This window comes from Oncorhynchus kisutch, linkage group LG27, assembly GCF_002021735.2.
Source record: "Oncorhynchus kisutch isolate 150728-3 linkage group LG27, Okis_V2, whole genome shotgun sequence".
Lineage (NCBI taxonomy): Eukaryota > Metazoa > Chordata > Actinopteri > Salmoniformes > Salmonidae > Oncorhynchus > Oncorhynchus kisutch.
Window position 1 is genome coordinate 3,637,466 of NC_034200.2, and position 11,532 is coordinate 3,648,997.

Genomic DNA, 11,532 nt, shown 5'->3' on the forward strand with positions numbered 1-11,532 from the left:
AGTTGATCTGTGTGGACACAAAGACAATGGGTTAGATGATATGTGGCTCTTTCAATTGTTCAGTGCTGTTATGTGGTTAAAATGATACTGAAACCACACTTTGGACTGAACACATAAATACAGTAAGATAGTATTGCTATCAGTTCAATATGCTAGTAAAGCAGCGCTGATGACAGGGTGATGATGCAGTGTGTGTGTGCACGCGCAGTGGGTAATGATTGCAGGGATGTGCATAAGGACCCTCCTCTTTTTTTCTTAGGTGAACCTAAGAACCTATGTCACTGTCGCTGCATGTGTGTTTCTCCCATCTCCTACCATCAGTCCTGTGGTTGGCCTGCGTGTGTGTGCATTTGTGTGTATGTGGGGGGGGGGGGCACACACGAACCCTTATCTCCCAGTGCAGTGATCCCCTCAGTCTGCACACAGACACAGGTCAGCACAAACAGCCTGTGTGTGTGTCTGTGCCCCACCCCACCCCCAATCCCTGACCTCTAGGTGTGGGACGGGGACGTCTAGAGGAAGGGCAGTCAGCTGGGACCCCCGAAATTACACCTCTGGGAAAACACAGACACACAATCCCAGACTCACTCAGAGACACACTTCTCTTGTCTGGCTTTTGCAACGTCATGGCCCTATGACTCTACACTGTGATGTTCATAAGGCCAACATCAATTCCTGTTGTATAGGTGTGTTCCGTTCATTACGGATAAGGAATAGTCATAACAATTGGTCATAAAGGAGGCAAAACAATAACTCCATTCAGACCTATGCATCTAGACAATAAACCAATATCCAAATGCAATAGACTAGGGGATATATATATACATATTCAGTTGAAGTCAGAAGTTTTCATACACCTTAGCCAAATACATTTAAACTCAGTTTTTCACAATTCCTGACATTTAATCCTAGTAAAAAATTCCTGTCTTAGGTCAGTTAGGATCACCACTTTTTTTAAGAATGTGAAATGTCAGAATAGCAGTAGAGAGAAGAATTTATTTCAGCTTTTATTTCTTTCATCACATTCCCAGTGGGTCAGAAGTTTACATACAGTCAATTAGTATTTGGTAACATTGCCTTTAAATTGATCAAATTGATCAAATTGATCAAATTGATCAAATTGAACTAAATTGATCAGAAATACAGTGTAGACATTGTTAATGTTGTAAATGACTATTGTAGCTGGAAACGGCTGATTTCTTCTAAAATATCTACATAGGTGAACAGAGGCCCATTATCAGCAAACAGCACTCCTGTGTTCCAATGGCACGTTGTGCTAGCTAATCCAAGTTTATCATTTTAAAAGGCTAATTGATCATTAGAAAACCCTTCTGCAATTTTGTTAGCAGAGCTGAAAACTGTTGTCCTGATTAAAGAAGCAATCTAACTGTCCTTCTTTAGACTAGTTGAGTATCTGGAGCATCAGCACTTGTGGGTTCGATTACAGGCTCAAGATGGCCAGAAGCAAAGAACTTTCTTCTGAAACTTGTCAGTCTATTCTTGTTCTGTGAAATGAAGGCTATTCCATGCGAGAAATTGCCAAGAAAGTGAAGATCTGGTACAACTCTGTGTACTACTCCCTTCACAGAACAGCACAAACTGGCCCTAACCAGAATAGAAAGAGGAGTGGGAGGCCCCGGTGCACAACTGAGCAAGAGGACAAGTACATTAGAGTGTCTAGTTTGAGAAACAGATGCCTCACAAGTCCTCAACTGGCAGCTTCATTAAATAGTACCCGCAAAACACCAGTCTCAACGTCAACTGTGATGAGGCAACTACGGGATACAGAGTTTCTCTGTCCAGTGTCTGTGTTCTTTTGCCCATCTTAATCTTTTCTGTTTATTGCCAAGTCTGAGATAAGGCTTTTTCTTTGCAACTCTAATAGGGAATGGGAAAATGGCAATCTTCGTGGTCAATATTTGTGTAGATAAAAACCTGTTTAGAAGAAAATCATGGTACCAATCATTGCTTCTACTACACCAGAAAAATGTCCTTGAACCAATTATTTTAAAAGATGGAGCAGCACTGAGCTAGCCTGCAACGTCACTTCCTGGAGCAGCTCAAAGAGAGCAACGGATGTATTCATGAAACGCCATTTGGCTTCAATGTGCTATTGAGTCTTCACATAGTGACCGATGGCTTTTCCCACTCATATAAAGTCATTGCTCTGACTCTAGGGCCCAATGCCTCTCCTACCCATGGAAGGTGGCCCCCACCAGCAGATTGGTCTAATATATTCAGAGGGGTACATCCTGCCCCTCCTCTCCCCCCTCAACTCTCACACTGTTGAAAACTTAGACGAGGCCGCTCACACACACCCCACCAGACTGGGGTTCAGGGGACTGGGGGAGAGGGCTGATTAGGGGGTTGTCCACCCTACCAGACTGTAGGAGAGGGGTGGCTAGGGGGTTGTCCACCCCACCAGACTGTAGGAGAGGGGTGGTTAGGGGGTTGTCCACCCCACCAGACTGGGGTAGAGGGGTGGTTAGGGGGTTGTCCACCCCACCAGACTGGGGTAGAGGGGTGGTTAGGGGATTGTCCACCCCACCAGACTGTAGGAGAGGGGTGGTTAGGGGGTTGTCCACCCCACCAGACTGTAGGAGAGGGGTGGTTAGAGGGTTGTCCACCCTACCAGACTGTAGGAGAGGGGTGGTTAGGGGGTTGTCCACCCCACCAGACTGTAGGAGAGGGGTGGTTAGGGGGTTGTCCACCCCACCAGACTGGGGTAGAGGGGACTGGGGGAGAGGGCTGATTAGGGGGTTATCCACCCCACCAGACTGGGGTAGAGGGGTGGTGAGGGGGTTGTCCACCCCACCAGACTGGGGTAGAGGGGTGGTTAGGGGGTTGTCCACCCCATCAGACTGGGGTAGAGGGGACTGGGGGAGAGGGCTGATTAGGGGGTTGTCCACCCCACCAGACTGTAGGAGAGGGGTGGTTAGGGGGTTGTCCACCCCACCAGACTGGGGTAGAGGGGTGGTGAGGGGGTTGTCCACCCCACCAGACTGGGGTAGAGGGGTGGTTAGGGGGTTGTCCACCCCACCAGACTGGGGTAGAGGGGTGGTGAGGGGGTTGTCCACCCCACCAGACTGGGGTAGAGGGGTGGTTAGGGGGTTATCCACCCCACCAGACTGGGGTTGAGGGGACTGGGGGAGAGGGCTGATTAGGGGGTTGTCCACCCCACCAGACTGGGGTAGAGAGGGTGGTTAGGGGGTTGTCCACCCCACCAGACTGTAGGAGAGGGGTGGTTAGGGGGTTGTCCACCCCACCAGACTGTAGGAGAGGGGTGGTTAGGGGGTTGTCCACCCCACCAGACTGTAGGAGAGGGGTGGTTAGGGGGTTGTCCACCCCACCAGACTGGGGTAGAGGGGTGGTTAGGGGGTTGTCCACCCCACCAGACTGGGGTTGAGGGGACTGGGGTAGAGGGGTGGTTAGGGGGTTGTCCACCCCACCAGACTGTAGGAGAGGGGTGGTTAGGGGGTTGTCCACCCCACCAGACAGGGGTAGAGGGGTGGTTAGGGGGTTGTCCACCCCACTAGACTGGGGTTGAGGGGACTGGGGTAGAGGGGTGGTTAGGGGGTCCATTATAAAAGATGGATCCCACTCCTTGTCCTAACACTGGTCTCTGGTGGTTTTTTAATATGAATAAATGATCCCCAAGACTGTGTGTGTGTGTGTGTGTGTGTGTGTGTGTGTGTGTGTGTGTGTGTGTGTGTGTGTGTGTGTGTGTGTGTGTGTGTGTGTGTGTGTGTGTGTGTGTGTGTGCGTGTGCGTGCGTGCGTGCCTGCGTGTGTGAGAGAGAGAGAGAGAGAGAGAGAGAGAGAGAGAGAGAGAGAGAGACTTTCTTTCTGTTACTGCTCCTGATATTGTGTCTGTCCAACAAAGACTTCCCCGTGGCCCCCTCATTATAAATACATGTCATTGGATCACACCTCGTCTGAATCACTGGGTCTGCTGTGCTCTAAGTGGCCGTGACTGAGTCCTGAATGAGTGGCTGGAGGACAGTTCTGCCAATAAAGCCTGTGTGTTTGTGCCTGTCTACAGCCCCCAGCCTATGGGAACCACAGCCTCACAGCAGGCTAGGGTCAAGGGTCGGGGGCTGTCTGTTAGACACACACACGTGCATGCACGCTCTTCTCAGGCACACACACTCCTGAATCGCCCTTTATGTAAACTACATGAGAGTAAACTTGGACTGAAAGATGAGAATGGAGGGAAATAGATGAGAGGAGAAATAAGGGGATAATGGCAAGGTCATTTAACACATTTCTCATCTACCGCTCTACCAATTGCTTTTACTCTTTACTTGGCAATGCCACTACTGTCTACATATCATTATACTGTATATCATGCATGTATATCCTACAGGGTTGAAGTCTAACCTTTACTCTTAAAGTGTGCCATAAATACTAGGCTGGACTAACAATGCTATTTCTAATGCTTATGAGTTTGCCAAGAGAGTACCCAGCACTTCTGTCATTTGAACCTTGAATGCATAGATAATTAAGACTCTGCAGCATAAATGGTTCCTACAGCATGATGCGGGCCTAGGTAAAATAGAGAGAGCGAGAGAGGCATGTCAGCTTTCAATCTGGGGCACCGAGTTTTCTGCTGTCTCAACAGAGACCCACACAGCCATCCCAGTACTGACTCACTTATCTCCCTGTGGAAAATTAGAACCAGGCCGCAGAATTGTCCTCTCTCTTCCATCCCTCTCCCTTCCTCTCTCTCTCTCTCTCTCTCCTACGGCTGCAAATATCAAGGCGGCTATTTCTGACTCAAACCTCTCATTCCTTGTTCCCTCTTTGCTTCCCTGGATTGGATAGTTTCCTTCGCTTGACTTTCACTCGTCTTTTTAAACTTGGGAGTGAGGTGTGACCTAGACTAAAGGACATGCAAAAGTCCCACTTCTTACTCACTAATAAACAGTAACATAAACAAATACTAGAACCGAGTCACTAGTCTGTGCACAGAATCTGCCTGTGCTATTGTTACTCGGAATTTCAACAGGGGTTACACTGGAGTGCATCATATGGATTTACACTGGGCGCTACAACAACTCACACCAGATTGTTCTTGAACTTTTGAGTGATCCAGAGTGGACAAAAGTAATGATATGAATGGGGCAGATGAACTTGACTGAGAAAGAGAGAGGGAGAGAACAACTTGAGATTCAGTCAAGAGAGGCTCAGGCTTATGGCACTAGCTAAAAAAACACATTTCGTTGTCCCAGGTTTGTATGTGTGTGCATGGATGTGCATGTGCACATGTGGGTATTAGCAGATATGTTTGCGGGGGCATCTGTTAGAATAGCTCTGAATGTGTTTCTAGACTCATTAATGCAGTTTGGTTACAATGAACAGAACCAGAGATGGCGGCTGGCCATGCTAATCACTGCACTAGCCATGCTAATCACTGCACTAGCCATGGTAATCACTGCACTAGCCATGCTAATCACTGCACTAGCCATGCTAATCACTGCACTAGCCATGCTAATCACTGCACTAGCCATGCTAATCACTGCACTAGCCTGCCTCTTGCTTCCCAAGACCCTCTGCTGCACATGTCTCCTCCCACTCGCCAGACTAGGACCCAACATAGCCGACTGCAGACAGCTCCTGATGGGAAATGGAGGTGGCATAGAAGAGGGGGTGAAAGTGAAGGGGGTGGGGGTCTCTCTCCACATTCTCTCCATCACAATTGAATTATAGAATCCACTCTTCTTTATCAGTGGGTTGATTCAGCCCAGCTGATGGTGTGTGTGTGTGTGTGTGTGTGTGTGTGTGTGTGTGTGTGTGTGTGTGTGTGTGTGTGTGTGTGTGTGTGTGTGTGTGTGTGTGTGTGTGTGTTTGTGTGTGTGTGTGTGTGTGTGTGTGTGTGTGTGTGTGTGTGTGTGTGTGTGTGTGTGTGTGTGTGTGTGTGTGAACTATTTGCATTGGAATTAGCTACGCTAGCCTGAGATCTTTCCTTAGGATCTGCCATTGTGCAAATAGAGAATTGGATGATGAAATAAGCAAATGGAGGAGTAAAGAAAAAGAATGATGTGAATGTTTCAATACAACAAGGATTTTGGAGGCGAAGAAGAGCAGATATAGCTACTACACACTATGTGACCTATCAGGGCAGAGAGCTGAGAAAGACACGTGAAAGAGAAACGCGGCGAGAGAAAAAGGCAGAGACTCAAAAGGTTTCATTGCTAGGCTTGATTTAAGTCAGAGAAACGGAGGCCTGGTGGCGTGTGAAAGTTAGGAGACTACACGCACCCACTTCTCAAAACTCTGGGACAGGGAGACAGGGTCTATGGGTCTATTGAGCAGACGGAGAGGGAGGTGTCCCTTTAAGCAGAGCTAATGAAGCTTACACCCCAATGCATTAAAGAAGAGAAGCGAGAGTTAGAGCTGGCCTCCTTCACCCATTCACTCACTTCCTCCCTTTGGAGAGATTCTGGTGAGGTCATGATTTCCCCTCTTAAAGGCATAGCACAGCTCATAATGCGGAGGTACACACTCTATGCGGCTATAGAGGTGCAGGGGAGAGTAAGGGAGAGCTAAAGGGAATGGTTTTGATTGGCGAGAGAGCAAGGAGAGCTCAAGTGAATGGTTTTGATGGGTGAGAGAGTAAGGGAGAGCTAAACTGAATGGTTTTGATGGGTGAGAGAGTAAGGGAGAGATAAAGGGAATGGTTTTGATGGGTGAGGGAGTAAGAGAGAGCTAAAGTGAGTGGTTTTGATGGGTGAGGGAGTAAGAGAGAGCTAAACTGAATGGTTTTGATGGGTGAGAGAGTAAGGGAGAGCTAAAGGGAATGGTTTTGATGGGTGAGAGAGTAAGGGAGAGCTAAAGTGAATGGTTTTGATGGGTGAGAGAGTAAGGATGAGCTAAAGTGAATGGTTTTGATGGGTGAGAGAGTAAGGGAGAGCTAAAGTGAATGGTTTTGATGGGTGAGAGAGTAAGGGAGAGATAAAGTGAATGGTTTTGATGGGTGAGAGAGTAAGGGAGAGTTAAAGTGAATGGTTTTGATGGGTGAGGGAGTAAGAGAGAGCTAAAGGGAATGGTTTTGATGGGTGAGAGAGTAAGGGAGAGTTAAAGTGAATGGTTTTGATGGGTGAGAGAGTAAGGGAGAGATAAAGTGAATGGTTTTGATGGGTGAGAGAGTAAGGGAGAGTTAAAGTGAATGGTTTTGATGGGTGAGGGAGTAAGAGAGAGCTAAAGGGAATGGTTTTGATGGGTGAGAGAGTAAGGGAGAGTTAAAGTGAATGGTTTTGATGGGTGAGAGAGTAAGGGAGAGATAAAGTGAATGGTTTTGATGGGTGAGAGAGTAAGGGAGAGTTAAAGTGAATGGTTTTGATGGGTGAGGGAGTAAGAGAGAGCTAAAGGGAATGGTTTTGATGGGTGAGAGAGTAAGGGAGAGTTAAAGTGAATGGTTTTGATGGGTGAGAGAGTAAGGGAGAGCTAAAGTGAATGGTTTTGATGGGTGAGAGAGCAAGGGCTTGGGCTACACCATTCTATTACTGCTTTTCATAGAAACAAATCGGTTAGAGTTTGGACCTTTTAATAGTGCCTGTTTATAAATGAATGAAATACCATGTGGTTAAAAGTCTTCTAAAAGCATAGACTAAGCAATGGTCTGACGGAACACACTGCATCACAAATGTTGAACATGTCATTTGCTTCCTAACATATCTTAGCTGGCAAAGAAGTTCCAGGATTGTCTGAAATCAGAATGTCAATCACAAAACAATCTCACTCTTTCAGTAGGGGAGGTCTAAGTTGAGGGGGCCTGCCTGTCAGTTACTCCAGAGGGGCTGAGTGACATCGGATGATGGAGGAGCCCTTCATCACCATCCCCGCAGCAGCATCCAGTCTGACCCTCTCCTGGCCTGAAAGAGGCACTCTGAACTCCAAGGCAAACAAAAGATGGCTACTGCTTATTAAACAGGCCTGAACCTTCATTAGCATCCAGCTAGACCCAGACAGAGCGAGTGGTGGCCCTACAAGCACTCGCACACTTACAACGAGAGAGGCCCCCGGTTTGGCCTTGACCCTTGAACTCTGGGGTTCCCTTTCACCTGCTGCAGAGGCATTCAGGCCTTGGTGGCCGTCTAGCCAGTGCCTGCCTGTTCTGCATGTATTTTCCTGACGTTCCCACGCTCCCAGTCCAGACATCCAGGACCAGCCTGTTCATCCCCCCTCTCCATCACCAGCACACAGCAGTATTCGTTATAGGACATTATGGAGATCCGCATCATGTCTCTCTGTCTGGCCATCTGATTTCTTTGCCCTCACAACCTCTGCACTCTCTAACCCCACCATTAGTACGGGCGAGCCCCCGAAACCCCACTTGAAATTGCCACTTCCTAATGAGCGATCGCTATAAATTCCAATGGCGATATCCTCACTTTATTCAGATTGCTCTGTGACTGTGGAACTATCTCCCTTTGTCACAAACGGAGACAACGAAGTGTAATTTCTAAATAGTGTTCAGTCTTCACTACAGATACGGAACATCTCAGTTGAAATGCTGTCAGTAGATTTTTTTCCCAATCTGTCTCTGAGGGTGTTTATTTAGTCGTGTTGTATTGTCTGTGAATGGCACAACCGCATGTTTCTATATTGCAGCTTCTCAACCTGCCGTAGCGCTTTCCTATTTCACCAGTACCCCTCCCCTCTCCTCTTTCCTCTCTCTCTCCGAGCTTATAGTGTTGTTGATTTCTCTCTACTTCCCTTCTCGTTGCTTCCACTTCCTGTTCCATTATACATTTCTATTGGCTGTAATCTGCCTTCCATCCTCTCATTGGACAGAGTGAGGCAGAATATCAATAATGTATTCAACATAAGGCTAAAGCTCTTCACTGTAGTGGTGGTGTGTACATGTTGTGTATATGTCTGGGTCGTCGGACAGCATATTGGCTCCCTCGCTGCGCTGAATATGTAAATGACTCACACACATGCACATATATGCAGACCAAGACATGGCAAACACCCCCTACTCCCCAAACCCCCTAAACTCTTACCCCTTCGAACACCTCACCCCCCAACCCCCAGGTCTAGACACCCAAATCACCTCAGTCTCCTACTCACCCAGAATCCCCCAAACCCCAAATACAGACCCCCACCTCCTCCCCTTCCTCGCTCCCACAACCATCGGACATACCCTATGATTCACGTGACCACCATTTTGCACACATATAGCCAACTGTACAGGTCTGACTGCAGCAGCTGCCTGGCTGCATGGGCGAATGCAAATACGAAGACAGCATTGTTGCTCAGCTACTCAGACCATTCGCCTCCAATGAATTAATGGGCAAAAACTGTGAGGCTCAATCAAATGTAACTATGGGAACAATGCTCTAGAGGATTTCTTTTATGAGAAATATTCGTCTCCATCCACCTAATTCCCAGACTTTAACATTTTAATTAATTGACAGTATTGGCTAGTTATTATAAAATTCAGAATTCAGATGAGTAAATGTGCAGTGAAATGATGCCTCACCCAAAAGGTTTTTAAGATGTAGCATTGTCCCTGTATTTTCCCCTGTATTTCCCCTGTATTTTCCCTTGTATTTCCCCTGTATTTTTCCCTGTATTTTCCCCTGTATTTTCCCTGTATTTCCCCTGTATTTTCCCCTGTATTTTCCCCTGTATTTCCCCTGTATTTCCCTGTATTTTCCCCTGTATTTCCCTTTATATTTCCCCCTGTATTTTCCCTGTATTTTCCCCTGTATTTCCCCTGTATTTTCCCCTGTATTTCCCCTGTATTTTCCCCTGTATTTTCCCCTGTATTTCCCCTGTATTTTCCCCTGTATTTCCCCTGTATTTTCCCCTGTATTTTCCCCCATCTGTCTGACCTGTCTGAAAAACACTGAGATACTTGAAAACAATAGTATCAGAAATTTCTCTCCGCAATAAGGAGAGCATCAGCTCAAAGGTGAAGGACTCAATGCTATTTCCATTCCTCTCATGGTACATCTCTCATTTAATCTCCAATTTGAATTATATACTGAAATAGCAGAGTGGTTTACTCCACAGCTTGGCGACTCGGTAATATACATACACAGATGTGTCCAATGCCATGGAAACCTGACAACCTACTATGAGAGACCAGTGTGCATGATAATGAGGCTATTATGGTCTGTCTGGAATTCGTTGGGCCTGGGCATCCCCTCTTAATTACAGTCTGTGTGTGTGTCTTGCTTTTCATTTACGTGTGTCTCTACATGGATGTCTGTATGCGTGTGTGTGTGTGCCAATAAACGAGTGTCTGTCTGTGTGTGTGTGTGCCAATAAACGAGTGTCTGTCTGTGTGTGTGTGTGCGTGTGTTGCGTGTCTGTTGCATGTCTGTGTGCGCGTGCGAATAATCATGTTTCTGGTTGATTAACAAAAGCCCCTACCTCTCTGTACAGTGAGTGATTTGCATTTCCCAGACCCCCCCCCCCCCCATATGGCACCGCCAGATCATTATTTTATTGTAGCCACATTACCTCTATAAAACACAATATTACACACACACATCACAGGGGAAACCAACAGCGGTGTCTTTCTACTTAGTATACACACAATCACCACCTCTATGGCATGATTATGAGCAATTAGCTGTGTCGGCACACACGGTAACTAAATCAAGTGGATATGCAAATGCAATTAGCCTAGATTTGCATACGGCGGGTAAGGAAACAGATGGCGCGAGAACTGAGACGCCGATGGCCGCCATCTTTGTCAGAGGAACAGAGTCGTGGCCATTTTGTCTGAGGCTGTGCCCGTCTGGATGAAAACAACTGCGCTGCGTCACCGTGACTACGACGGTATCTTGGCACTAGCGCCCTATAACAGACAGCTGCTTACAGTAGGCACATACACAGGAAAAGAAGAGGTGTGAGGGAGACCCTCCATTATGGGCTGGTCGTAGTACACATACACAGGAAAAGAAGGGGTGTGAGGGAGACCCTCCATTATGGGCTGGTCGTAGTACACATACACAGGAAAAGAAGGGGTGTGAGGGAGACCCTCCATTATGGGCTGGTCGTAGTACACATACACAGGAAAAGAAGGGGTGTGAGGGAGACCCTCCATTATGGGCTGGTCGTAGTACACATACACAGGAAAAGAAGGGGTGTGAGGGAGACCCTCCATTATGGGCTGGTCGTAGTACACATACACAGGAAAAGAAGGGGTGTGAGGGAGACCCTCCATTATGGGCTGGTCGTAGTACACATACACAGGAAAAGAAGGGGTGTGAGGGAGACCCTCCATTATGGGCTGGTCGTAGTACACATACACAGGAAAAGAAGGGGTGTGAGGGAGACCCTCCATTATGGGCTGGTCGTAGTACCTAACACTACCAGACAATTGCAGGGTACAGTGCATCTGAAAGAGACGCTATTCGAGACCAATACAGACTTGTGGGTTGTGTGTGTTAGTTTTCGTTCCACAATACAGGTACCCCGCTACCATCTCAAAGGCAGAGACAGTACAGGTGCATCATAGCTGGGACAGAGAGAATGATAAACAGCTTCTATCCCCAGGCCATCAGACTTAAAT

The 11,532-nt window shown here is 47.3% G+C and overlaps 1 protein-coding gene across 1 annotated transcript; it reads right to left on the reverse strand.

The window, feature by feature from the left end:
- Positions 1-2,294: 2,294 nt before the first annotated feature.
- Positions 2,295-11,304, reverse strand: LOC116357769 (cell surface glycoprotein 1-like). The gene is made up of 3 exons (XM_031806385.1): positions 10,837-11,304; positions 3,304-3,552; positions 2,295-3,185 (listed from the first exon to the last, which is right to left on the reverse strand). Exons 1-3 carry the CDS (start codon positions 11,302-11,304, stop codon positions 2,295-2,297), a joined length of 1,608 nt encoding a protein of 535 aa, XP_031662245.1.
- Between the last annotated feature and the right edge of the window lie 228 nt (positions 11,305-11,532).

Bases quoted from the DNA above. Each gene is read 5' to 3' on its own strand.
- LOC116357769 (XM_031806385.1), bottom strand. From the start codon at position 11,304: ATGGAGGGTCTCCCTCACACCCCTTCTTTTCCTGTGTATGTGTACTAC. The intron at 3,553-10,836 runs GTAAGCAGCTGT...CCTCTACCCCAG, and splicing joins TTCCTGTGTATGTGCCTACT to TCCCCTCAACCCCAGTCTAG. The intron at 3,186-3,303 runs GTGGACAACCCC...TCTCTACCCCAG, and splicing joins CTCTCCTACAGTCTGGTGGG to TCTGGTGGGGTGGACAACCC.